The 26,927-nt window shown below is 46.7% G+C and overlaps 1 protein-coding gene across 1 annotated transcript in view; it reads right to left on the reverse strand.

The window, feature by feature from the left end:
- Positions 1 to 26,927, reverse strand: part of P2RX5 (purinergic receptor P2X 5) — a 180,433-nt gene that overhangs the window by 40,408 nt on the left and 113,098 nt on the right. The window contains exons 4-6 of the mRNA XM_073565318.1: positions 26,061 to 26,136; positions 14,044 to 14,143; positions 13 to 93 (exon numbers count right to left, since the gene is read on the reverse strand). Of these exons, the coding sequence (XP_073421419.1) occupies positions 13 to 93; positions 14,044 to 14,143; positions 26,061 to 26,136 (257 nt within the window). The remainder of the gene's footprint in view (positions 1 to 12; positions 94 to 14,043; positions 14,144 to 26,060; positions 26,137 to 26,927) is intronic.

A 26,927-nucleotide genomic window follows, 5' to 3' on the forward strand; every position in this document is an offset into this window, starting at 1 on the left:
ACTGACACTTACTTTGAAAAATTGAACTTTGGAAAGCGTATGGAGTTTTTAATGTAGACTGTGAAGTTCTCTGCTTTTCCTAATAGTGGTATTCTAAAAAAGATCATATAGTATAAGTTTATACTAATATATAAAAATGAGCTAATAACACATGTTCACAATTTCTTTCAATACACGCTCACAAAATGTTGTGCTGAATCTTGTTATAATTTCATGGCTAAGCGGATTTAATTTTTTCCTAAACATAAAACCAACTTCCTTATCTTATCTACAGTATGTCTGGGGTCTCTCTAAATCATTGCATTCACACATCTACATGTACAGGCCAGACAAGTTGGAAATGTGTGTGTCTGCGGTAATAGATACCTAGATCAGCAGCGGGTACTTACTTCGATATTGCAGTACAGTAAGAGAAAATAGTCCCATGTATGCATATAGCTTCTAATTTTAGATAATTAGATAGAATAATCTAATTTGGAACGCTTCCATTTGAAATTATTTATTAATAACATTTTTAAGAAAGTGTCCACTAATTGGTGAGTAGCAGAGCTGTGGTATTAGTAGAACTATAAAGAGCGCAGCACAAGTTCTGCCTTAACACCATCAGCTATCAGTGAAGTTCTGAAGTGTATACTCCTATTATTATATTTACACATAGCAATAAGGAGACGTTGGAACAAACAAACAGCTCCAGACAGCGAGAGTCAAAAGCTGTGATATTAGGTGAACCTCTCTGGAAGAAGCCTATGGTGGTGATTTTGCAAGATTTATATCAGCAGCTTGTCAGGAGCTGAGAGGGAGGTGAGCACATAACTGCTAAGTTGGTATGTAAAAGTTTGGACACCTCTGATCAAAATGACTGTTATTCTGAACAGTTAAGCAAGACGAAGGTAAAATGATCTCTAAAAGGCCCAGACGTTAACATGCCACTATATATAGAAATCAATGAGTTGGAGAGAGGTGGCTGGGATCTTAGGAGTTAAAACATCTGGACTGTAAATACTGCACACGTGGCCATGGTCTAAGCAGGCACTAGTGACCAAGTTAGATCTGGGCATGAGATTTTTCTCGAACTAAGGAATGTTTACACAGGGAAATGGAAATATACCAGCTTCTTGTCTAGGTGGAAAAGACATCATATGAAGAATTAAAGCCTGATTATTAAGGAGGAATATTTTTTTGTGAGTGTAGACCAGAAGGCCTAGAGCAATGGTACCAAATCAGTGGCTCAGGAACTACTTATAACTTGCAGATCTCAGCTTGTGACTTGTCATAGGAGCTTTCATTAATGGGAATAGGCACAGATTATAAAATACTATACACTGGTATTATTGGGGAAAAATTAAAAATGTGCTCTAGAAGCTGTGCTCTAGATAACTGTATTATTTTCTGCAGAGACGAGTCCTGGCTGGAAGAAGTGATGCCGGTCTGCGCTGGATGAAGAAGAAAAGCAAAGCTGAAGGGATGAAGGACTTCAACTACAGACATCACTGGCGAGTCAATGTATTATCTGTACACGGACACTATAGACTATATACTATATACCGAGCTCCTGTGTATAATGTCACTGGTGATCACTGTATTACCTCTAAACTATATACTATATACATATCTCTTGTGAATAATGTCACCAATGATTACTGAATTACCTGTACACTGACACTATCACTGGTGATCACTGTATTACCTGTACACGGACACTATATACAGAGCTCCTATGTATAATGCAACTGGTGATCACTACCTGTACGCTATGTATTATATACAGAGCACCTGTGTATAATGTCACTGGTGATCACTGTATTATCTGTACCCTATGCATTATGTACAGAGATCCTGTGTATAGTGTCACTTGTGATCACTGTATTACCTGTACACTATGCAATATATACAGAGCACGTGTATAATGTCACTGGTGATCATTGTATTACATGTACACTATATACAGAACTCCTGTGTATAATGTCACTGGCGATCACTGTATTACCTGCATACTGACACTATGTACAGAGCGCCTGTGTATAATGTCACTGGTAATCCCTGTTTTACCTGTACACTATATTGTATACACAAAGCTCCTGTGTATGATGTCACTAGTGATCACTGTATTACCTGTATACTATATTCAGAGCTCCTGTGTATAATGTCACTGGTGAGTCCCTGTATTATATGTACACTTACATTAAACACTGTATACTATGTACAGAGAAACTGTCTATAATGGCACTTATGGTAGCATTAGTGTGGGTTTTTTTTTTGTTCCTTGTAAGTGGTATTATTCGGTCACTATGTGGTGATGATATGTGGTCTGGTCATGGTGTGGCAGTATTACTCCCTTGTATGTGGTATTATTTGGTCACTATGTGGTGATCATATGTGGTCTGGTCATGGTGTGACGGTATTTGTTCCTTGTATGGGGTATTATTCGGTCACTATGTGGTAGTAATATGTGATCTGGTCATGGTGTGGTGCTATTTGTTAACTTTGTTCCATTTTTTCATGGTGGCTCCAGACAACGATTTAAAGTAAATATTGGAACCTATGACTTAGAGGAAATCAGTAAGAGAATAGAAAATTGTTAGGGTTGCGGATCGCACTAAATATAAAATATAATAAAGTGCGATCGCAACCCAGAGTCCACCGTGCAGAGATGGTAAACTGCTGCTTGGTAATGGCAGACACTAGTTGAACACCGGCGGAGTAACTGCTGACCCTGTGTGAGAAGGAGCGAACTCTGTTACAGGACAGAGCCGCAGAAAGACACAGAAGCCTGTTACCTCACAGACTACGGCTTAGGGAACCGCTACTGTGGTGCCAGCGATTAACCCTAGAGAAACGCTGTGCCTTATTAGCAGTCACAGGGTGCAGCCGACAGTTGTGTTACCGCACTGTGTGCGTACAGCGCCGCCCTGGTGGATGCCACTAGCCAGCCTAAGCTTAGCTCTGGAAAGTGCAGTAACTGCGCACGGCACCGTTGAGACGGACACTGCAGCGTATGCGGTACAGAGGTGTCTCGTGCAGATGACACTCTCTGGCATAACGTATGAGAGAAGCTGGAAACACTGCGGCGCTATGCAGTGCCACCGCTCGGCCCTGACTCAGGACTACCAACATGCGTATCAAAGAGAAGGTTTTTCATAATGAGTCATTCAGCGGTTCACAAGCATCCATCATCACACACATCACTACCAATTACTGTCTATACTAGCGCATGGCCCAGCGGCCATGCAAACCTTTTATAGCAGCGTCCTTCCGGGACCTTCCTGATGGTCCAATCCAAGCTGGAGAAGGACCTGAGCATGTGACCTCTGATCTCCAATGAGAGATCGTCCCACAGGCATGCTCAGTAGACCGAAAGGAGGACTTGGTCCCTGGAGTAGCTCGCTGCTGACCAGCATGCGTTGCTATAGTTGGACCAGAGGTGGCAGCAGCAACCAAACCCAAAGTGCTAGTCTGAGCAGAGCGCCGGGATCGACGAGTCTGTTGAGCAGCCTCCTCTGTGGCCGGAGAGGAATGGGAGACCGCCGAAGGCAAGGCTCAGGATTCCTGCTGTGCCTAACATTACCACCCCTCCTAGGGCCCCCTCCTCTAAGCCTCGCTACACTCAAATGCCGCAACGAGAAGCGGAGCATGGATGTTCTCCACTGGCTCCCAGGTCCGAGCCTCTGGACCATGACCCTTCCAGTCCACCAAATAAAACTCTTTTCCACATACCAGGCTGCATTCCACAATGGCATTAACCTCAAACTCGTCCGAAGACAGGTCTGATGTCCCGGGAGATGACTCGGAGAACCGGGACATGTGGACAGGCTTAAGGAGGGACACGTGGAAGGTGTCAGTGATAGCCAAGTGTGGTAGAAGGGCTAGACGGTAGACCACCAGGTTGATCTGCTCAAGGACCTTGAAGGGGCCAATGTAACGTGGTGCGAATTTAGTGGACTCGACCCGCAGCCTGATGTTACGGGCAGAGAGCCAAACTTAGTCGCCAGGAGCAAAGGTCAGAACGGGGCACCGGTGCGTGTCGGCGGAGGCCCTCATTCTCTCCTTGGGGGCCCGGATGGCATCCTGAGTGCAATCCCAAATGTCACGTGCCTCCACCGTCCAGTATGTCACCCTGGAATCAGTGGACGACACGGGCATAGGGACAGCAACACGTGGATGCTGGCCGTAATTAAGGAGGAATGGAGTCTGACCAGTGGAATCGGCCACAGCGTTGTTCAAAGTGAACTCCTCCCACGGCAGCAAGGATGCCCAGTCATCCTGCCTGGCCGAGACAAAATGTTGCAGATATGTGACCAGGGTCTGGTTGGCTCTCTCCACCAACCCGTTTGTCTCGGGATGATAGGCCGAGGAGAGATTTAGCTCAATGCTGAGCAGGCTACAGAGTTCTCTCCAGAACCGAGACGCAAACTGGGGACCCCGGTCGCTGACAATCTTGTCCGGCATACCGTGCAGGTGGAAAATGTGCTTAATCAACAACGCTGCCAGGTCCCGTGCAGAAGGTAACCGGGAGAGAGGTACCAGATGCACCATCTTAGAGAAATGGTCGGTGACAACCCAAATGACCGTGCTGCCACTGGACTTGGGTAGTCCCACCACAAAGTCCATGCCGACCATCTGCCAGGGCCTGTCTGCTACTGGCAGGGGGTAAAGTAGCCCAACAGGCCGCTTCTGAGGAGACTTATTCTGGGCGCAAGAGATGCATGCCTAAATATAGTCCCTGATGTCACGGGCCATATGCGGCCACCAGTATGTCCTCGCCAGAAGCTCAGAGGTCCATTTTGTCCCAAAATGTCCACCCACCCTGGAAGAAAGGACCCCCGGTCGCAGACGTGCAGCAACAAATGTCTTGCCTGGAGGAACTGACTCAAGGGCGACCAGAGCCACGGTCCTCAGGCTCTCGGATGGGACAATCAGCCGAGGTTCCTCCTCCGATGACACCACGGAGCGAGAAAGAGCATCGGCGCGAACGTTCTCCCCGGAGAGAAAATGTAGGGTAAAATGGAACCGGGAGAAGAACAGGGACCATCTGGCTTGGCGAGAGTTCAGCCGCTGGGCCGTTTGCAAATACACCAAGTTCTTGTGGTCGGTGAACACCTGGAAAGGTTGGCGAGCCCCCTCCAGGAGGTGTCTCCACTCTGAAAAGGCCCACTTCATCGCTAGCAACTCCCTGTCCCCGATGGAATAATTCCTCTCCGTCGGTGTGAAGGTCTTGGAGAAAAAGAAGTATAGCTGCTTCCGACCTTGCGTGTCCTTCTGGAAAAGGACCGCTCCAGCACCAATGGAAGAGGCATCCACCTCCAGTATGAAGGGCTTATCTACATCGGGGCGATGCAAAATGGGAGCGCTAGTGAAATGAGACTTAATGGAGGAGAAGGCCTTGGAGACAGACACCGACCACAACTTGGGATTTGCACCCTTCTTGGGGAGGGCCACCAAGGGGGCTACCAAAGTCGAGAAGTGGGGGATGAATTGGTGATAGGAGTTTATGAACCCCATAAAGCACTGCACCGCTTTGATAGAAAGGGGCTCCAGCCAATCCATCACCGCCTGTAGCTTGGCAGGATCCATGGCCAATCCCTGGGTGGAGATGATATAGCCCAGGAAAGGCAAGGACTCCTGCTAAAACACACACTTCTCCAACTTGGCATAGAGGGAGTTTGCCGCAGGAGGTCAAAAACTTTGCGAACATCTCTCCGGTGGGAGTCGATATCTGGAGAGTAGATGAGATTATCATCCAGATAGACTACTACCGAGGTGGTAAGCATATCCCGGATGATATCGTTCCCAAAGTCTTGGAAGACGGCCGGAGCATTACAGAGCCCGAATTGCATCACCAGGTATTCATAGTGTCCATCCCTGCTGTTAAATGCCCTCTTCCATTCATCCCCCTCACGGATGCAAATCAGGTTGTAAGCCCCCTGCAGATCGAGTTTGGTAAACACTCTCACTCCTCGTAGCCTATCAAACAGCTCCGATATCAGGGGCAGAGGGTACTTATTCTTAACGGTGATAGCGTTAAGACCCCTGTAAACGATGCAGGGACGCAGTTCTCCGTTCTTCTTCTGGACTAAGAAGAATCTCGCCCCTGCTGGTGACACTGACTTCCTAATGAATCCCCTTGCCAGATTCTCCCTGATATATTGAGACATAGCCTCTGTCTCCAGGAGAGAAAGGGGATAGACTCAACCCCGAGGAGGTTCAGCACCAGGCAAGAGGTCAATAGGACAGTCGTAGGGGTGAAGGGGCAGAAGAGTCTCCGCTGCCCTTTTGGAGAACACGTCTGCATACTGTTGATAGTGTTTGGGGAGAGAGGAAAGATCTGCGGGGCCTTCGGTGGAAGCAACCTGAACGCACTCCCTCTGACATCTACCCTCACAGGCTTTACCCAAACCGAGAATCCTCCCCGAGGACCACTGTATATGGGGAGAGTGGAACCGTAACCAGGGAACCCCTAAGAGGACCTGATTATTATTATTATTATTTATTTATATAGCGCCATTAATTCCATGGTGCTGTACATGGGAAGGGGGGTTACATACAAAGTTATAGATATCGTTACATACAAAGTTATAGATATCGTTAACAGTAAACAAATTTACAATGACGGACTGGTACAGAGGGGAGAGGACCCTGTCCTTGCGGACTTACATTCTACGAGATAGTGGGGAAGAGACAGAAGGTAGGGGGTGCAGCAGCTCAGGCGGTGGTGAGACGGCAGAATGGTTATTGCAGGCTGTAAGCTTTCCTGAAAAGATGGGTTTTCAGGTTCCGTTAGAAGGATCCGAGGTGGTGGATAATCGAACGTGTTGAGGCATGGTATTCCAGAGGATAGGGGATATTCAGGAGAAATCTTGGAGGCGGTTGCGTGAGGAACGAATAAGTGTGGAGGAGAGTAGGAGGTCTTGGGAGGATAGAAGATTACATGAGGGAAGATATTGGGAGATTAGTTCAGAGATATAGGAAGGGGAAAGGTTGTGAATGGCTTTGTAGGTCAGTGTTAGTAGTTTGAACTGGATTCGTTGGACAATTGGGAGCCAATGGAGGGATTTGCAGAGGGGAGAGACAGGGGAGTAGCGAGGAGAGAGGTGGATTAGTCGGGCAACAGAATTGAGGACAGACTGGAGTGGTGCAAGAGAGTTGGCAGGGAGGCCACAGAGGAGAGTGTTGCAGTAGTCAAGGCGGGAGATGATGAGGACATGTACAAGAGTTTTAGTAGATTGAGGACTGAGGAAGGGACGGATTCTGGAAATATTTTTGAGTTGGAGGGGAGTCGAGAGTTACTCCGAGGCAGCGGATTTCAGGTGCAGGAGAGAGCGTGATGCCGTTTACCATAATAGGTAGATCGGGTAGGGAAGATACGTGAGATGGAGGAAAGATAATGAGTTCAGTTTTGTGTACTTTGAGTTTTAGGAAGCGAGAGGTGAAAAGGAGGATATGGCTGATAGACACTCCGGGATTCTGGACAGCAGAGAGGTGACATCTGGGCCAGAGAGGTAGATCTGAGTGTCATCTGCATACAGGTGGTACTGGAAGCCATGGGACTTTATGAGTTTTCCTAGGCCAAGGGTATAGATGGAAAAAAGTAGGGGCCCCAGGACAGAGCCTTGGGGGACTCCAACAGAGAGGGGGCGGGATGAGGAGGTAGTGTGGGAGTGGGAAACGCTGAATGTGCGGTCAGAAAGGTATGAGGAAATCCAAGACAGGGCAAGGTCTTTTATGCCAAGGGAAGAAAGAATCTGTAGCAGTAGGCAGTGGTCAACTGTGTCAAAGGCAGAGGACAGGTCAAGAAGGAGGAGGATGGAGAACTGTCTGTTAGCTTTGGTTGTAAGTCATTAGTAGTTTTGGTCAGGGCAGTTTCACTGCAGTGGTGGGGGCGGAAGCCAGATTGCAGGATGTCAAGGAGGGAGTTAGATGAGAGGTGTGAGGAAAGTTGAGCATGGACATGCTGTTCGAGGAGTTTGGAAGCAAACGGGAGCAGTGAAATGGGGCGATAGCTGGGCATAGCAGTTGGGTCAAGGTTTGATTTTTTGAGGATGGATGTAATGGTGGCATGTTTGAAAGCAGAGGGGAAGGTACCAGAAGTTATGGATAAGTTGAAGAGATGGGTTAGGGCTGGAATAATTATGTTAGTGAGGTTGGGGAGCAGGTGGGAAGGGATGGGGTCAAGTGCACAGGTGGTGAGGCGTGATTTGGAAAGGAGATGAGTAAGCTCTCCTTCAGTGATGTTGGAGAGGGAGGTTGTTAGGGAAGGGCAGAGGTCTGGTATGTGGAGCAGTTGGGGTGGTGGAACAGTAAAGGTTTGCCTTGTTTGGTCGATCTTGTTTTTGAAGTAGGTGGCAAAGTCCTCAGCAGAGATGAGGGGAGTTGGAGGTGGCAGTGGTGGGCGGAGGAGAGAGTTAAATGTGCTGAACAGTTGTTTTGGGTCGTGGGATAATGAAGACACAAGGTTTGTGAAATAGGTCTGTTTAGCAGAGGTGAGGGCTGATTTAAAGGCAAGTGTAGCTTGTTTGAAAGCAGTGAAGTCATCTGGCAGGCGTGTTTTCTTCCAACGCCGTTCCGCAACCCTTGATGCTTGTCGAAGTTTTTTGGTGAGGTTGTTGTGCCAGGGTTGCCTATTGGTTTGTCGCACTTTGCCATGCATGAAAGGAGTGACTGAGTCTATGGCTGATGTGAGGGTGGCGTTGTAGAAAGCGGTGGCACTGTCCGTGTTGTGGAGTGAAGATATGGAGGACAGCGGTAGAAGAGACCAAAAACGAATATATTCAGCTCACCTTTTTTACTTGTCACGTTGGAAGCAGTTCTTTGCTGAAGGTGCTAGGAAATGTCACAAGCTCTACGAAACGCATAAATGCCTGTCTTCACCATGGGTTTTTAACCTGTATCCTGCTTTTGGATTTTTTAATGAAGATTTCTCAATAAAGATTCTATTTTTAAGTAAGAAGATGTGCTGGAATATTTGGATCAGAGGTAGAAGAGAGTCTGAGAGTCTGTGGATGTCTAGGTGTGTGAGGTTTCTGCAAGGATGTGCTAGTGGCTGGACATGGGGGGCAGGTGAGGAGGACAAAAATGAGAAGGTGAGTAGATGTGATCAGATAGGGGAAGGGAGAGGCTGTGAGATTAGATAGGGAACAGAGGCGAGTGAAGATGAGGTGTACTGTATGTCCATCTGTGTGGGTGGCTGTGGAGAACCACTGAGTAAGTCCAAAGGATGAGGTAAGTGACAGGAGTTTGGAGGCTGCTGGCTGGTGGGTGTCAATGGGGATGTTGAAGTTCCCCATGATAATGGTGGGGATGTCAGAAGAGAAAGTGGAGGAGCCAGGTGGAGAATTGGTCGATGAAGGCAGTGGCTGAGCCCGGTGGTCGGTATATGACAGCCATTTGGAGATTAGAGGGAGAGTAAATACGGACAGAGTGAACCTCGAAAGAAGGGAGGATAAGGGAGGGTGGGGGTTGGATAGGGTTGAAGGAGCAGTGTTTAGAAAGGAGGAAACCCACTCCTCCACCTTGTCTGTTGCCAGGGCGAGGAGTGTAGGTAAAGTGGAGGCCGCCATAACTCTGTGCGACCGGGGAGGCCGTGTCAGGGGGTGTCAGTCAAGTCTCAGTGAGGGCCAGGAAGGAAAGTTTGCAGGAGGTAAAGAGGTCGTGGATCACGTGGAGGTGGTTGCTGATCGATACTCTCAGGCATGACGAGGAGGGATATCATCTCCTGATGAGACGGAGACACCGAGAGTATTAACGGGGCAGTCTGGTGGGTAATTTGAGAGGGTAGAGTCACGCCGTTCACCACCCTGACGATGACTAGCTTGGCCATCATAACCAGGGGTATTGCGTGCCGTTGAGCGAAGGCTGAAGACATGAAATTGCCTTCCGCTCCGGAGTCCACGCAAACCTCCACCGCCAGAGGCGGAGAACCAGCCTCAAGCATTCCTTTAAAGGTCAGCATGGAGGAAAACGCCGCTGATTCCAGTGAGCCCCCTCCTATGACCAGACTGCTGGCAAACAGGACGGACCACAGGTACTCGAGCGGACTGGGGCCTGAATCCCACGCGAGAAGACCCCATTGCCCCCTGAGGCTTGGACGCCCGATTGGAAGATCCCAGAGGTTTAGCAAAACCTCTGCCTACACTGGGACCGCTCCAACCTTCACTCAGTAAAGCGAAGGTCAATACGGGTGGAGACGGTGATGAGCTCCTCCAGTGTGGCGGGAACCTCCCTGGTGGCCAGGGCGTCCTTCACATGGTCAGCCAAACCTCTCCAGAACGCCAGTATGAGGACCTTATCTGGCCACTCTAACTCAGAGGCCAGCGTCCTGAACTGGATGGTGAAGTGGCTGACCAAGGACGAGCCCTGCGATAATGCCAGCAGTCGGAGCGCGGTGTCATGGGTGATTTGCAGTCCCAAGAAGACCTGTGTCAGAGTGGCCAAGAACAGAGTGGCACTCTGCACCACATGATCACCATGCTCCCAAAGCGGTGTGGCCCATTCCAATGCCCTGCTCGACAAGAGGGAAATGATAAATCCCACCTTAGCCCGCTCGGAGGGAAATCATGCAGCCAGCAACTCTTGCTGTATAGAGCACTGGCTCACGAAACCCCTATATGACGCTCTATCGCCTGAGAACTTCTCAGGCAGCGGGAGGTGGGACAAAGTCGGGACAGGGATGGCAGTGGACACACGGGAGACAGCCTCAGTGGCTGCCTGGAGCACGATTGCGGTAACATCCGCAGCTGAGGCTGGATGCTCAAGAGCTGCCAACCTGCCCTCCAGCTGCCGGATGCACACAAAAAGTCGCTGCTTGTCCACCATTATAGCCAGACTCTGGCGCTAGTATACTGTTAGGGTTGCGGATCGCACTACTGTAAATATAAAATATAATAAAGTGCAATCGCAACCCGGAGTCCACTGTGCAGAGATGGTAAACTGCTGCTCGGTAATGGCGGACACTAGCTGAACACCGGCGGAGTAACCGCTGACCCGGTGTGTGCAAGAGCGAACTCTGTTACAGCCCAGAGCCGCAGAAAGAGACACCAAAGCCTGTCACCTCACAGACTACGGCTTAGGGAACCGCTACTGTGGCGCCAGGGATTAACCCTAGAGAAACGCTGTGCCCTGTTAGCAGTCACAGGGTGCAGCCGACAGTTGTGTCACCACACTGCGTGCTTACAGCGCCGCCCTGGTCAATGCCACTAGCTAGCCTAAGCTTAGCGCTGGAAGGCGCAGTAACTGCGCACGGCACCGTTGAAACGGACACTGGGGCGTATGAGGTACAGAGGTGTCTCGTGCAGATGACACTCTCTGGCATAACGTGTGAGAGAAGCTGGAAGCACTGCGGTGCTATGCAGTGCCACTGTTCGGCGCTGACTCAGGACTCTAAACCCTACCAACATGCGTATCAAAGGGAAGGGGTTTCATAATGAGTCATTCAGCGGTTCACAAACATCCATCATCACACAGATCACTACCAATTACTGTCTATACTAGACAGCCCAGAGCCTCAGAAAGAGACACCAAAGCCTGTTACCTCACAGACTACGGCTTAGGGGACCTGAGCATGTGACCTCCGATCTCCAGTGAGGTCATCCCATGGGCATGCTCAGTAGACCGAAAGGAGGACTTAGTCCCTGGAGTAGCTCGCTGGTGACTAGCATGAGGTGCTATAGCTGGACCAGAGGTGGCAGCAGCAACCAAACCCACAGTGCTAGTCTGAGCAGAGCGCCAGGATGGGCGAGTCTGCTGAGCAGTCTCCTCTGCAGCCGGAGAGGAATGGGACTCCACTGAAGGCAAGGCTCGGGATTCCTGCTGTGCAGTGACAGGAACCTGACGCCTAACAGAAAATACTGTTGTATATGGATCACTGATATTGAGAACTTCTCCTTCATGTCCTTCTTGTTAGGAGGTAAGTATTCAGTTATTAGTGGTACATACGTAAAGGGTTTTTTCTGTGAAAAGAAGTTGTCACTTATTCACAGAATAGGTAAACACTTAATGATCTGTTGGAATCTGACTGCTGAGAATGGGCCACATTTACCCCGTTAGAATGGAGCATCAGTGAGCATGCTTTACCGCTGCTACATTCATTTCCTATTGAGACACTGAGCACTGTGATCTGCTTTTTCTGGGAGCCCTATAGAGAATTAATCGAGTGGCGGTAGGGCATCCGACCTGCCGATCTAGTCTATAACTGGGATAATTGTGCCCCGTTGGAGAAAAAAATTCCTTCTCTACCAATATGCAGATCCCAGTAGTTGGTCCCACAATGATCATTAAGTTATCACCTACAGTTGTGGCCAAAAGTATTGACACCCCTGCAATTCTGTCAGATAATACTCAGTTTCTTCCAGAAAATGATTGCAAACACAAATTCTTTGGTATTATTATCTTCATTTAATTTGTCTTATATGAAAAAACACAAAAAGAATTGTCCTAAAGCCAAATTGGATATAATTCCACACCAAACATAAAAAAGAGGGTGGACAAAAGTTTTGGCACTGTTCGAAAAATCATGTGATGCTTCTCTAATTTGTGTAATTAACAGCACCTGTAACTTACCTGTGGCACCTAACATGTGTTGGCAACAACTAAATCACACTTGCAGCCAGTTGACATGGATTAAAGTTGACTCAACCTCTGTCCTGTGTCCTTGTGTGTACCACATTGAGCATGGAGAAAAGAAAGAAGACCAAAGAACTGTCTGAGGACTTGAGAAACCAAATTGTGAGGAAGCATGAGCAATCTCAAGGCTACAAGTCCATCTTCAAAGACCTGAATGTTCCTGTGTCTACCGTGCGCAGTGTCATCAAGAAGTTTAAAGCCCATGGCACTGTGGCTAACCTCCCTAGATGTGGACGGAAAAGAAAAATTGACAAGAGATTTCAACGCAAGATTGTGCGGATGTTGGATAAAGAATCTCGACTAACATCCAAACAAGTTCAAGCTGCCCTGCAGTCCGAGGGTACAACAGTGCCAACCCGTACTATCCGTCAGCGTCTGAATGAAAAGGGACTGTATGGTAGAAGACCCAGGAAGACCCCACTTCTTACCCCGAGACATAAAAAAGCCAGGCTGGAGTTTGCCAAAACTTACCTGAAAAAGCCTAAAACATTTTGGAAGAATGTTCTCTGGTCAGATGAGACAAAAGTAGAGCTTTTTGGGCAAAGGCATCAACATAGAGTTTACAGGAGAAAAAAAGAGGCATTCAAAGAAAAGAACACGGTCCCTACAGTCAAACATGGCGGAAGTTCCCTGATGTTTTGGGGTTGCTTTGCTGCCTCTGGCACTGGACTGCTTGACCGTGTGCATGGCATTATGAAGTCTGAAGACTACCAACAAATTTTGCAGCATAATGTAGGGCCCAGTGTGAGAAAGCTGGGTCTCCCTCAGAGGTCATGGGTCTTCCAGCAGGACAATGACCCAAAACACACTTCAAAAAGCACTAGAAAATGGTTTGAGAGAAAGCACTGGAGACTTCTAAGGTGGCCAGCAATGAGTCCAGACCTGAATCCCATAGAACACCTGTGGAGAGATCTAAAAATGGCAGTTTGGAGAAGGCACCCTTCAAATATCAGGGACCTGGAGCAGTTTGCCTAAGAAGAATGGTCTAAAATTCCAGCAGAGCATTGTAAGAAACTCATTGATGGTTACCGGAAGCGGTTGGTCGCAGTTATTTTGGCTAAAGGTTGTGCAACCAAGTATTAGGCTGAGGGTGCCAATACTTTTGTCTGGCCCATTTTTGGAGTTTTGTGTGAAATGATCAATGTTTTGCTTTTTGCTTCATTCTCTTTTGTGTTTTTTCATTTAAGACAAATTAAATGAAGATACGGTAATAATACCAAAGAATTTGTGTTTGCAATCATTTTCAGGAAGAAACTGAGTATTATCTGACAGAATTGCAGGGATGTCAATACTTTTGGCCACAACTGTATAAGGTGACAACCACTTTAAAGGAAATTAAAATATTTCTTAGAAACATCTGCATATTGGATAATACTATTTGAACTATGAGTCCTTTAGCATAAATGCTCCATTTTCAGTGGATCTTACTTTGGTATTTGCCTCTTCTCTAGTGGACACCAAGCAAATATTTCACACGTTCCTGTTGTGTTAACAGCACCTGTCTTCAAGCATTTTCCTGTCTTGACCCCTGAAAAGAGAATATTGAATAATGATTACATAATCCTAAATAAAATGATGCGCCCGTGACTGGTCATTTTAAAAGGAACCCATCATCTAAGGAGAGACCTGTCAATCACCTGCACTGCTACTGGAAGAAGTCGGCTGGGCACGAAGCAGGAGTAATCTTGCCTCAGGCAGTAGACCTAGGCCAGATCTTTAAAGTTTATTTTCTCCGATACGGTTCAGATAAAAATATACCTGGTTGCAATCCTCTGATACGTGCTGGTCATTGTTTGGTCAGCACATATCAGATCACAGGTTTCCTTTAAATTCTAGGATCACTTTAGTGTTGAAATGATTTATTTTAAAAGTATGGGCTATGAGAACTGCTGCATTTAATATGTTTTCCATAGATAATTAAATACTACCAGCATTTGTATTTTTGGTAGGATTTGCATGACATGCACAATTATGAGAGTATTTGAATTTTACTCCAAAATATATATATATTTTTTATATGGGCACATTAACCCATTAACCATTTATGGCTGAAGCGTGAACGTTAACATCATACATGTTTGCAAAAGTAAAGTTAAAAGTGGTGATGGGTCAATGCTTGGCCAGCAATCAGACCCAACTATGAAATGTTACTTTTTATATAAAAATTTTCCAGAAAGCTGCAAATGAGAAAAAAAATCCACACATTCCCCTTTTGTCAAAAGTGGTATCTTTTTTAGCCCAGCTAAATTATTTGTTGTGCCATGTCTGTAACTAAATATGGCTTGACAACTCATGGTCTTCTGTGCATTCCCTGAAACCTTTGTTAACAATGAGAAGAGTCAGAAGGAACAAATGTCCTCCCAAAAGGGTCAAAAAGGCATGAGCCTATAATAAAATAATGGGTATACCAGCCTATCCATGGACATCTTAAAAGGGTTATCCACATGGTAGAAATTTGGTAAAAAAAAGCTGGCAAAGTTATAGAATAATAAAATCATTACTTTTTACCAGCACCTTTACCCAGAGTTCCGATGCTTACCCTTCTGCAGCACTCCTGGTCTTTGCTTAAATATGGGCAGCACGTGACCATGAAATCCAATCTGTGCCTGCAATGGTTAAATGCTTTACTACTGTTATCATCATTCTGTAATTGCAGAAGCAAGTCTAGGTTTTTCTTCACCTGCGGCAAAAATTCAGTTTGGTGCCCCCTCCTATATACAGGTTGAGCGGTTCAAGTAGTTGTCATATGTGACCACTCATATGTGTTTTGCACACTTACAGTCATGTGCAGACTGATACCCTCAATAGTCAGTAATAAACTGCATGCACTGCTTCACTGAGAGATGAAGGAAGAGAAACATATACAGTAAGCACAGGACTGTAAGAATGATATGCATATGAGTGGTCAAGTGATTACCGTTGGAACCAGCAAGCAGAGCTGACTCCTGACAGTGAAATATTGGTGGAATTCTGCAGTGCTGAATTTCATAATTAATGCTTCTAACATAAATACAGATGTAGTAATCCTTAACTTGTCAGAATGCACAATACTTTTTTAACATAGCCATGTATCATGTTACTTGACAAGTCATGGATTGCTACTTCTGTACAGGATCAGAAACAATAACAGTACATGAATACACTACCAGTTCCACCATCAGTACAGGAGTACATCAACAGAACTACCATCAGTACAGAGATACAACACCAGTACTACGAACAGTACAGGAATATATCACAAGAACTACCATCAGTACAAAAATACAGCACCAGAACTACCAAGAGTACAGAAATACAACATCAGAATCACCATCAGTCATCAATATATCACCAGAACCACCAACAGAACGAAAATACATCACCGGAACCATCATCAGTATAGAAATACAACATCACAACCACCTTAAGTACAGAAATGCATATCGAGAACCACTATCAGTGCATGAATATATCACCAGAACCACCATCAGTATTGAAATACAACACCACAACCACCATCGGTACAGAAATACATTACTAGAATCATTATCAGTACATTAATGCATTAGCAGAACCACCATCAATATAGATATACAGTATCACAACCCCTATCAATACAGAAATACATCAACATAACTATCATAAGAACAAAAAAAATCACTAGAACCACCATCAGTATAGAAATACATATTCAGAACCACCATTAGTTCATGCCTACATCACCAGAACTATCATCAATGCAGAACTACAGAATGACAGCCACCATCAGTACAGAAATAAAGCATGAAGCTTACTAGACCAATCAATTACAATGTCAGGTCAGCCTCATATACAATTGTATCACAAGAACCCATGAACCCCAATATGTCCTTGACAATGGTACGGAGATGGTGGGAGTAGTTGTTACCAGCCATCATAAGACTGCAAAATGAAGAGTAACCACAATACTGGTAAGATGTATTTAGTATCACAAATAAACATATACTGTACATTCATGTATCTTATGTCAGGAACACCGCACTGCACTTGCTCACTGAGCCAGTGCGCGTCCTGAGTACAAAGACTGTGCACAAAGATACCTGCGGAGCGGGGGTCTCAGTGGTGACAATGCATGCTCCAAGCTCACAGGACCTGAAGCATGTGACTGCTCGGGGCGTGGCCTCAGCGCCACAGAGCCAGGAGCTGCAGGGAAACTCCTAGAAAGGTAACTACTGGACAATGTAACCAAGGGGCACAGACAGAGACAGAAACCAGATCAAGCCGGGTCAAAGCACGAGATAGCAATACAGTACCAAAGGGTTAGACAGAATGGATAGTCAGGACGTAGCAATAGATCAGAAAACCAGAACGGGCAATAGACGGTACAATAGGGACAAACTGTAACGGAGTAACGATAGCCAAGCCAGGAGGTCAGAACCGGAAAAGACAATAATGCCAAAACGAGAAACGGAGTACTGAGTGAGGGAACGAACCGGGTCATACACGGCAAGCAAACAAGCAACGCAGAATACACGCACACCATGGGTCAGACACACCAGAACAACAATATAGCTGACAGAGAACCCTGGTAAAGAGTGAGTATAAATACCCCTCCCAGATCCAGAAAGAGGCCACGAACACTTAACCCTGTGAGTGCAGGGCAAGAACCCTGTTCAAACCATCACAGTACCCCCCTCTTAACGGGGGGGCCACTGGACCCCCAGGCTTGTCTGGGTATCTGGCATGGAAAGCCCGCACCAGACGATCGGCATGCATCGAACTGGCCGGAACCCATGACCGATCCTCCAGAGAGTACCCCTTCCAGTGTATCAGATACTGGAGTCTCCGGCGCACCCACCGGGAGTCAACAATGCGCCCTACTTCATACTCCAGCTGCCCCTCTACCAGCACTGGCGGAGCATTTGATCAGGGATCCTCTCTCACCATCCCTACAGGCTTTAACAGGGACCTGTGGAAGACATCAGAAATTTTAAAGGAGGTGGGCAGCTGCAGTCGGTAGGCTACTGGGTTAACAACCTCCGCAACTTTGTATGGGCCAATAAACTTGGGGCCCAGCTTTATAGATGGTATCTTAAGCTTGATATTGCGGGTGGATAGCCACACCTTCTCCCCTACTGCAAATGCTGGACCTGACCCCCTCCTCCTGTCAGCAAACCGCTTATAGTTTTCCTGGGCCTTGGAAATATTCCTCTGAACCTCCCTCCAAAGAATTCTAAGACGTTGTGTCGCACCCTCAGCTCCAGGACAACCTGAATCCATGCTGGAAAACTCCAAAATGTGTGTTAAACCCATAGTTGATCTGAAAGGGAGACTTCCCAGTAGATTGACTCACACGACCGTTGAATGCAAACTCTGCCATGGGCAATACCTCACACCAGTCCTCCTGCCTGGAAGAGGCCAAGCATCTCAGAATCTGCTCCAACGATTGGTTCGTGCGCTCCGTCTGTCCATTAGACTCTGGGTGGTAGGCAGTGGAGAAGGACAACGAAATCCCCAGCTTTTTGCAAAAAGCCCTCCAGAACCAGGCTACAAACTGTACCCCTCTGTCTGACACCACATTCATAGGCACTCCGTGCAACCGAATTATATGCTGCATAAATAAACAGGCCAGGGTTTCAGCAGATGGTAATGCGGGGAGAGGTACAAAGTGAGCTTGTTTTGAAAACCTATCCACCACCACCCATATCACCGAGTTGCCCCTGGAAGGAGGAAGATATGTGATAAAATCCATGGACAAATGTGTCCATGGTCTATCCGGAATTGGTAAAGGCACTAACTCCCCGGCCGGCCGGACCTGAGAACTTTTAGAACGGGCGCACACTCCACATGCAGTCACAAACTTTTTAATATCTGTTACCATAGAGGTAATAGAACAAACTGACGGCACATCTAGAACTAGTCTGAATAGGTGCATACCAAAAGGCAACTTACATATTAAATTAGAAAATAGTAACACACCAAATATGAAATATGTGAAATACGAAATTTGGTGTGCTACCATTTTCTAATTTAATATGTAAGTTGCCTTTTGGTATGCACCTATTCAGACTAGTTCTAGATGTGCCGTCAGTTTGTTCTATTACTTGTATACTAGTTTTCTGACTGAGCACTCCGCCCTTCATCAAGTGGTGATTTTAATCACATTCAATCACATGTTTGGTTCCTATCGTCCTATATATACAGGCTTTATCATGTTACTAGCCAGAGGTCAGTTCACACCAGGCAGTCAGTATAGGGACCCATTCAATCTGAGATCACCTTGTCGTTGGTGAATGGGCTCACATCTTTTGGCCAAATTTTGTGCTAAGTATCTTATATGTTTTTCAAGATTACAAAAGCCATTATGCTATTCATATTTCACTTATTTTATATTTGATATGCCTTACAAAAGCCATTATGAAATGTATTACTAAAGCCATTTTGCTATTCGTATTTCACATATTTCATATTTGGTGTGCTACCATTTTCTAATTTAATATGTATGTTACCATAGAGGGCCACCAGAAACCCATCGCAATTGCCCCCCCGGGTGGCTGCAATCCCAGGGTGAGCACTCAACATAGAATAGTGAAATTCCTGCATAAGTCTGAGACGCAAACGTTCCGGTACAAACAATTTACCCGGGGGATTACCACCCGGAGCCCGAGCCTGGGCCTCCAAAATCTCTCTCTGTAACTCAGATGAGATTTCAGCCACCACTACTCCTGGCTAAAGAAAGGAGGAGGGAGGTTCTGGAGGGGACACCGAATCAAAGCTTCGGGATAAGGCATCAGCCTTGATGTTTTTAGATCCTGGGCGGAATGTGATGGTAAACTGAAATCGAGAAAAAAAATGTGCCCACCGAGCCTGTCTGGCGGTCAATCTCTTGGCAGACTCGATATAGGCCAAATTTTTGTGATCAGTGATGACTGTAATGGGATGAATAGCCCCCTCCAGGAAATGCTTCCATTCTTCAAAAGCCAACTTTTATCGTAATTTCTCTCGGCAGAGGAAAATTTTTTAGAGAAGAAGGCACAAGGCCTCAGATTAGTAAGGGTAGGAGGGCCCTGAGACAAAACTGCCCCCACCCCTACTTCCGAGGCGTCAACCTCCACGATAAAAGGTCTTGTCGGGTCGGGTTGTACCAATACGGGGCTGAAGAAAAGCACTTTTTTAATGTCATGAAAGAATTTTTTGCAGCTACAGACCAATTTTTTACATCAGCTCCCTTGAGAGTGAGGTCCGTTAGAGGCTTTACCACCTGCGAGAAGCCCTTAATAAATTTCCTATAAAAGTTAGCCAAGCCTAAAAATCGCTGCAACCCTTTCAAGTCATGAGGCTGCACCCAATCTGTAACAGCCTGGACCTTCTTAGGATCCATGCGGAACCCCTCCCCTGACACAATCAACCCCAGAAAGAATACTTCTTGCATGAAAAATGAGCATTTTTCCAACTTGGCATACAAATGATTCTCTCTCAGTCTCAGGAGAACCATCCGCAAAGGGTGCAAGTGAGATTGGCTGTCCACAGAGTACACCAGAATGTCATCCAAATAGATGACCACAAAACGACCAATTAAATCAGAGAAAATTACATTAATAAAATTCTGAAAAACAGCAGGAGCGTTGGTGGGACCAAAGGGCATAACCAAGTTTTCGAACAGCCCTTCAGTCGTCAGGAATGCTGTTTTCCATTCGTCCCCTTCCCGGTCTCTTATAAGGTTGTATGCCCCACGTAAATCCAGTTTAGAGAACCACTTGGCCCCGGTGAGTTGGTTACATAGATCAGGAATTAGGGGGAGAGGGTATGTATTTTTCACAGTAATTTTTTTTAATTCCCGAAAGTCAAGGCACGGCCGCAAACCACCATCTTTTTTCTTAACAGAAAAGAAGCCCGCCACCACAGGTGAAACAGAAGGCCTAATATGCCCTTTGCGGAGACACTCGGTAATGTACTCCTTCATGGTTAGACGTTTGGGCCCGGACAAATTGAACAGGTGAGCCTTGGGTAATTTGGCTCCAGGGACTAGATTAATGGCACAATCAAAGGGTCTATGTGGTGGTAGCGCCTCAGCCTCACTTTCAGAAAATACGTCTTCAAAATCTTTCAGATACTCCGGAATACCTTCCAGATCGACAGACGACACTGACACAGATTTTACTGGGGTGACAATAGTTGTCAAGTTACAACATAGACCGTTAGCCATACAACCCCACTGAATGATCTCCCCCATGACCCAGTCAATAGTAGGATTGTGACGTTGAAGCCAAGGCATACCCAGTACCAGTCCAGCCGGCAGATTATTTAGAACAAAACACCTTAATTTTTCCACGTGAGTTGAACCCACTTTCAGCGAAAAGGTATCAGTCATGAAACAAATTCCCTCCTGGGTGATAGGAGAAGAATCAATTGCCACAATTTTAACAGGATCTTTTAACCTGACTGTCCCAATCTTATGAAAAGTCACAACTTTGGCATCGATCAGATTGATAGAAGAACCACAGTCAACAAAGGCGGTAGTCCCAACTGGACCGCCTGTAAGTTCTAGTTTCACCGGAAGCAGAATTTTAGTAAGTGAGGAAAAGGGTACCTGGGAGTCTGGGCAACCTCCTCGATTGTTACCCAGACTCAGTCGTTTTCCTGACGGCTTCACTGAAGAAGGGCAAGAAGGACAGTTCCTTCTCCAATGTCCAGCGGATCCACAGTAAAAGCACAATTGGTTGTTTCTACGGTGTCTCCTCTCTTTTTCCTCCAATGACGTGGCACCAACCTCCAAGGGCTCAGGACTAGATGCAGAGTCTCTCAGATTGGAGAATAAAGGGGTCTCCTGCAGCATGACCCCTCTTGCCCGCAGCCTACGGTCCATGCGGACAGCCTGGATCATAGCGTTCTCCAAAGAATCCGGTGGAGGATGAAGGGCTAGGACATCTTTCAAATGTTCAGACAGGCCTCTGCAGAACAAACCCCGGAGGGCAGCAGCATCCCAGGAGACTTCCGCTGCCCAGCGACTGAACTCAGAGCAGAACCATTCAGCAGAGTGCCTCCCCTGTGTCACACTTATCAACATATCCTCTGCCAGATGCACTCTATCAGGCTCATCATAAATGTGCCCCAGAGCCTCAAAGAACAAATTCACAGACATACGTTCAGGAGCAGAGGAAGAGAGAAAGCCCATGCCTGTGGAGCCCCCCCGAAGTAGGGAAATGACGACCCCCACCCTCTGGAACTCATCCCCGGAGGAGCGGGGCCTCAGAGAAAAAAAAGCTTGCATCCTTCTCTGAACGACCTGAACTCCCTTTTATCCCCTGAGAAAAGGTCTGGCAATTTGACTGGAGATTCAGGGGATGCCAATGACACATCTCTATCCCCAGCACTAGGAGGTCCTGCAGCGACAGCCCCCTGCACAGTATCCACCAACTGTTGCTGGGTATGGGCCATCGTGCGCTGTTCCACATTAAGTTTGTGGAACATTTGGGTCAGGTGCTTGACCTGATCAGCCAAAGCTTGTATGGAATCCATGAGGATAACACACTTTTTTTTTCCCTTCAGAGGAAAAAAAAAAACTGAAATGGTCAGCTATAATGTCAGGAACACCGCACTGCACTTGCTCACTGAGCCAGTGCGCGTGTCCTGAGTACAAAGACTATGCACAAAGATACCTGCGGAGCGGGGTCTCAGTGGTGACAGTGCATGCTCCAAGCTCACAGGACCTGAAGCATGTGACTGCTGGGGGCGTGACCTCAGTGCCACAGAGCCAGGAGCTGCAGGGAAACTCCTAGAAAGGTAACTACTGGACAATGTAACCAAGGGGCACAGACAGAGACAGAAACCAGATCAAGCCGGGTCAAAGCACGATATAGCAATACAGTACCAAAGGGTTAGACAGAATGGATAGTCAAGACGTAGCAATAGATCAGAAAACCAGAACGGGCAATAGACGGTACAATAGGGACAAACTGTAACGGAGTAACGATAGCCAAGGTCAGAGGTCAGAACCGGAAAAGACAATAATGCCAAAACGAGAAACGGAGTACAGAGTGAGGGAACGGACCGGGTCATACACGGGAAGCAAACAAGCAACGCAGAATACACGCACACCAGGGGTCAGACACACCAGAACAACAATATAGCTGACAGAGAACCCTGGTAAAGAGTGAGTATAAATACCCCTCCCAGATCCAGAAAGAGGCCACGAACACTTAACCCTGTGAGTGCAGGGCAAGAACCTTGTTCAAACCATGACATCTTATAGATGACAGCTTCCCTGATTGGAGTTACTCTCTTTTCTTCTCCATCTAGTGCAGATGGTATGATGACTTTTCAAATCCATATCTATTCTCTGGAGACTTAGATCTTGTCTGAACTTCTGAAGCACATCCCAACATGGTGCCCTTATAAATTAAAATGTCATTATAATGCTCCTGAATAAAATTATCTGCCCCACGCTGTGTCCCTAGATAATTATCCATCTCTGTGCCTCTGAATAATTGCCTCTCTCTGTGTTCCCAGTATGGTACTCACAGGTACACAGGATGCAGTGACGAGACGGAGGTGGAGCAAGCTTAAATTCAACTGTTATATAGGAGTTATAGGAATAGCTAGCAAGCTAACAACAGTTTTCTTCGCAGGGAGTTAGACAATAATACACATAAACAACCAGAAATTAACCACCCGGTCAGAGCCGGTAACTATATGACTGTGATAAGGCCAACTACGAGTCCTGGAATAATTAGAACTACCAACAGAGTGTCACTTATCCTTCTCTGACGTCCTGCAGAGTTGTTGTCCGGGAGGAGTCTGTTCGGCGTCTCAGCCGCTGGGCCCAGCCGATGAGGAGTTGTCGTAGGCTTCTAGAGTTCTGACGCCCAGGTGTAGAAGGGGCACAACAGGCCCCAGGAGAGTTCCGCAGCATTGGGCCCCCTCACAGAGGCGAGGTGGTGGCAGCTGCAGACCTGAATGTATAGGCCGCGGCCGCGGGACAGAACGGGGCAGTGGAGGCCGCGGGTGGCAGTGGTCAGGTTGCAGCCGTGAGACAGAGTGGGGCAGTGAAGGCTGAGGGTGGCAGCGGGCCGGCCACAGCCCCGGGCTAGAGTCGGGTAGTGGCGGCCGTGGGTGGCAGCGGGTAGGCCGCAGCAGCAGGCTGAAGTCGGGCAGTGGTGGCTGCAGGTGGCAGCAGGCAGGCCGGAGTCGGGCAGTGGAGGCCGCAGGTGGCAGCAGTCAAGCGACAGCCGTGGGCTGCAGTTGGGCAGTGGCGGCCGCGGGTGGCAGCGGGCAGGCTGCAGCCGCTGTCTGGAGCAGGGCTACGGCGGTCGCGAGACTCTCTGGGGCGCAGCTGCGGGTGTCAGGTCTGTGTCACTCCCTCGCGCTGCTCGGTGCCTTCCTCTCCTTGGATCAGGCGAGTCCCCGTTCCATCTCCCTGGAAAACGCTGACTTCCTCCAGTTTTCCAGCGCCACCTAGGTTCCTGCTCCCTGCTCCTTCTCTCTCTCCGTCGAGTGCCCCCTGCTGTGTCCCTGTCCTCCTTTTTATAACCACTCCGCCCCCACACTTTCTAGAAGAGTCTCTTGTCCGTCCTCTAATCACATCCCCCGGGAACAAACCCCCTAGGAACCTTGGTGACAGCTCCCTTGATTCCGGCCCGGTTACACAGCGGGGGCCCTCTCTCCTACACTTGGACAAAATATGACCCCCACACTGTCCCTCTTATGGTACATGGCCTCCACAGTCTACGGCTTTCAATTTTGTGTCGCCCCCTCATGCTCCCCTCTATGCATGCTGTCCTCTCTATCCTTTGCCCTCGTACTGTCCTCTATGCTTGCCCCTCTCTATACTGCCCCCACACTACCCAGTTTCTATACTGTGCACCTGCAAACTTTTCTTCTCTAAACTGTTTAATCACATATTGCCCCGATACTGTCTCCTCTCATGCCCACCTGCCCATAATGTCTTCCGCTACATTTCCCCACCTGCCCATCAATATGGAGACAGTTTTCACACATTCCTCTTTGCCCACATTGTCTCCTTACCCATTCCACCCTGCTCATACTGTCTACTTACACATTCCCTCCTGCCCATAATGTCTACTCAAATATTTCCAGCCTTCCCTGCGCATACTGTCCCCTAACACATTCCCACAGCACCCCTGCCTATACTGTCTTCTTACATATTCCACCATCCCTCTCTGACAGATCATGATGCTGATGTTTCTCTGACCCGGGAGAGCTGGAAGCAGGGCTTCAATAGTACTCCTGCCTGAAACACATGAATGCTGAGTGTCAGCTGTTGTTGGAGAACAGACAAATCCGACTACAGGTGGTGGAAAAATGGTGGAAAAATGCAGGTGCCTGTGAGGCACCTCGTACCGATGCATCAGGTGGCGCCAAAGGGATCCACTACCAGCTGCGCCCATAGAAAATGCACAGGGTGCCCCCTCTCTAGATATGTCCTGGCTACAGGAACAATATTGCCAGTAGTACGTCACGTAACACTTAGAGCCACAGATTGGCTGCAGTGCCCACATGTTAGCAAAGACCAGGAGCATCATGGAGGGTCAATGCAGAGTCTGTGGGGGTGAGAAAATGGGAGGTCATTTTTTGTTATTTTACAGTATCAGTAGCCATTTTTTACAAAATTTCTACAAGTTGTATAACCTCTTTAACTTCCATAACCAATTAGTGTACGTGCACACAACGTCTGCTTCATATGGATATCGCCTGGAACCTGTCTGTAAAAGTGCTTAAAAAACACCAAAAAAAAAAACCGCGGCAATGTATAAATGACTTGTTGAGCACATTTTCCATCCTTCTGAACTTCTTTTAACCACTTCAAGCTTCCAAAAGCAATGAAGCAGCTAAAAAAAAGTGACCGGTCCATTCTCCTGTCGATTTCTGTTGGGAAGACCCCCAGTCGTTTATATACACAACTAAAAAAAAAAGTCACCGGCAACAATGCTGCCTAGAAAACTACCAAGTACCTGCCATCAAGGACGCTTCACAAAAAACTGCCATCACTTTCCAGAAGCATCTTCTGCGGGTACACAGACATCTATAAGGCGTCATGTGCACATACCATTATTGGGCAAAGAAACCATAAAAATGTTAACATGGCTTTTGGTTTTTCTTTCCACATTTAATCTAGAACAAATAATTATTTTTAAGTTAAAATAAAACAAGTGGTAAAAATAATTTTGAAAAGTCAAAATGATGATTTCATAATTTTATACTTTGATGCATTTGGTAAAAAAAAATATTCAACTCTTTCTCTTCCTGTCTGACGTGAGATGAATTTTCAGACTAAATGGTTCTGCTGTGGAATCTCTGGATGGCCTTTCTTTACGCTGTACGTTATTTTGACTCATTCTCTGCGTTTCTGTTCAATTAATGGAGGCAATTTCCTCTACATATTTATGGCTTTTCTTCTCTTAGCAAAGTAATTTGTGCCATGAACAAGACATGCTGCCAGTACATTAGTAAATGTGGTCACGTTATACCATTGCCGGCAATGACTGGTTCACCCGCAGGACAATCGCTGTCGTTTGTACAATTTGCATCAGGGATCCCAAAACTCTGTAATGGAAAATATAGAAACAATATAGATTTTATTTCAAATTTTTGAGACTTTATGTTTTATTGTTAAAATAAACAATTTATTAGGATCAACCTAATCATAGAAAGGTCATAGGAAGCTGATTAAAATGATACCTTGATATATGTGATCCGATGTCTTATTCCAGAGAAATCCCCATTTTTCTTAATACGTAAATGAGCTGTTAAGATCTATGGGCCGGACATAGATCTCCCTGAGAATCTGCCTCCAGAGATTATTTTAAAAGAACTTGTCTTTTTTTTTTAAGTATTTTTTTTTCCTTGATGACTTTGTTTATCCAGATATTTTAGATGGATTTATGAAATACGACTTTTACCAAATGTAGTTTTTTTTTACAAATCTCACTCTAGTCCCAGCCTGGAGTAAGGTTTCTGGTGGAATTTTCAACTTAGTGCATATTTAAAACAAATGTAAAACTTTTTAAAGGGTAAGGTTTCTCCTTGTGGAGAGTGACATGCCAGCTCTGGTTTGTCAAGGTAAGGAGGCTTATTTGCCGTGCAATGCTCCTCTGGGAAAATAATATACAAATTGCCTCTTCAGAGAAGAGGACTTGAACTCTATAGCGCCACCTGTTGGTAGTAGCGATCCTACAAGTCACAATCAACCCTTTAACGAGTCTTGTAATATGTCTTAAGATAAAAGCCAAATCAGAATCTCATCGCACGGCGAAAAGCCTCCTTACCTTGACAAGCCAGAGCTGGCATGTCACTCTCCACAAGGAGATACCTTACCCCTTAGACCTCAGTCCTGA

The sequence above is a fragment of the Dendrobates tinctorius genome, unplaced genomic scaffold (assembly GCF_039654945.1).
Source record: "Dendrobates tinctorius isolate UK_male_01 unplaced genomic scaffold, ASM3965494v1 ptg000016l, whole genome shotgun sequence".
Classification (NCBI taxonomy): Eukaryota; Metazoa; Chordata; class Amphibia; order Anura; family Dendrobatidae; genus Dendrobates; species Dendrobates tinctorius.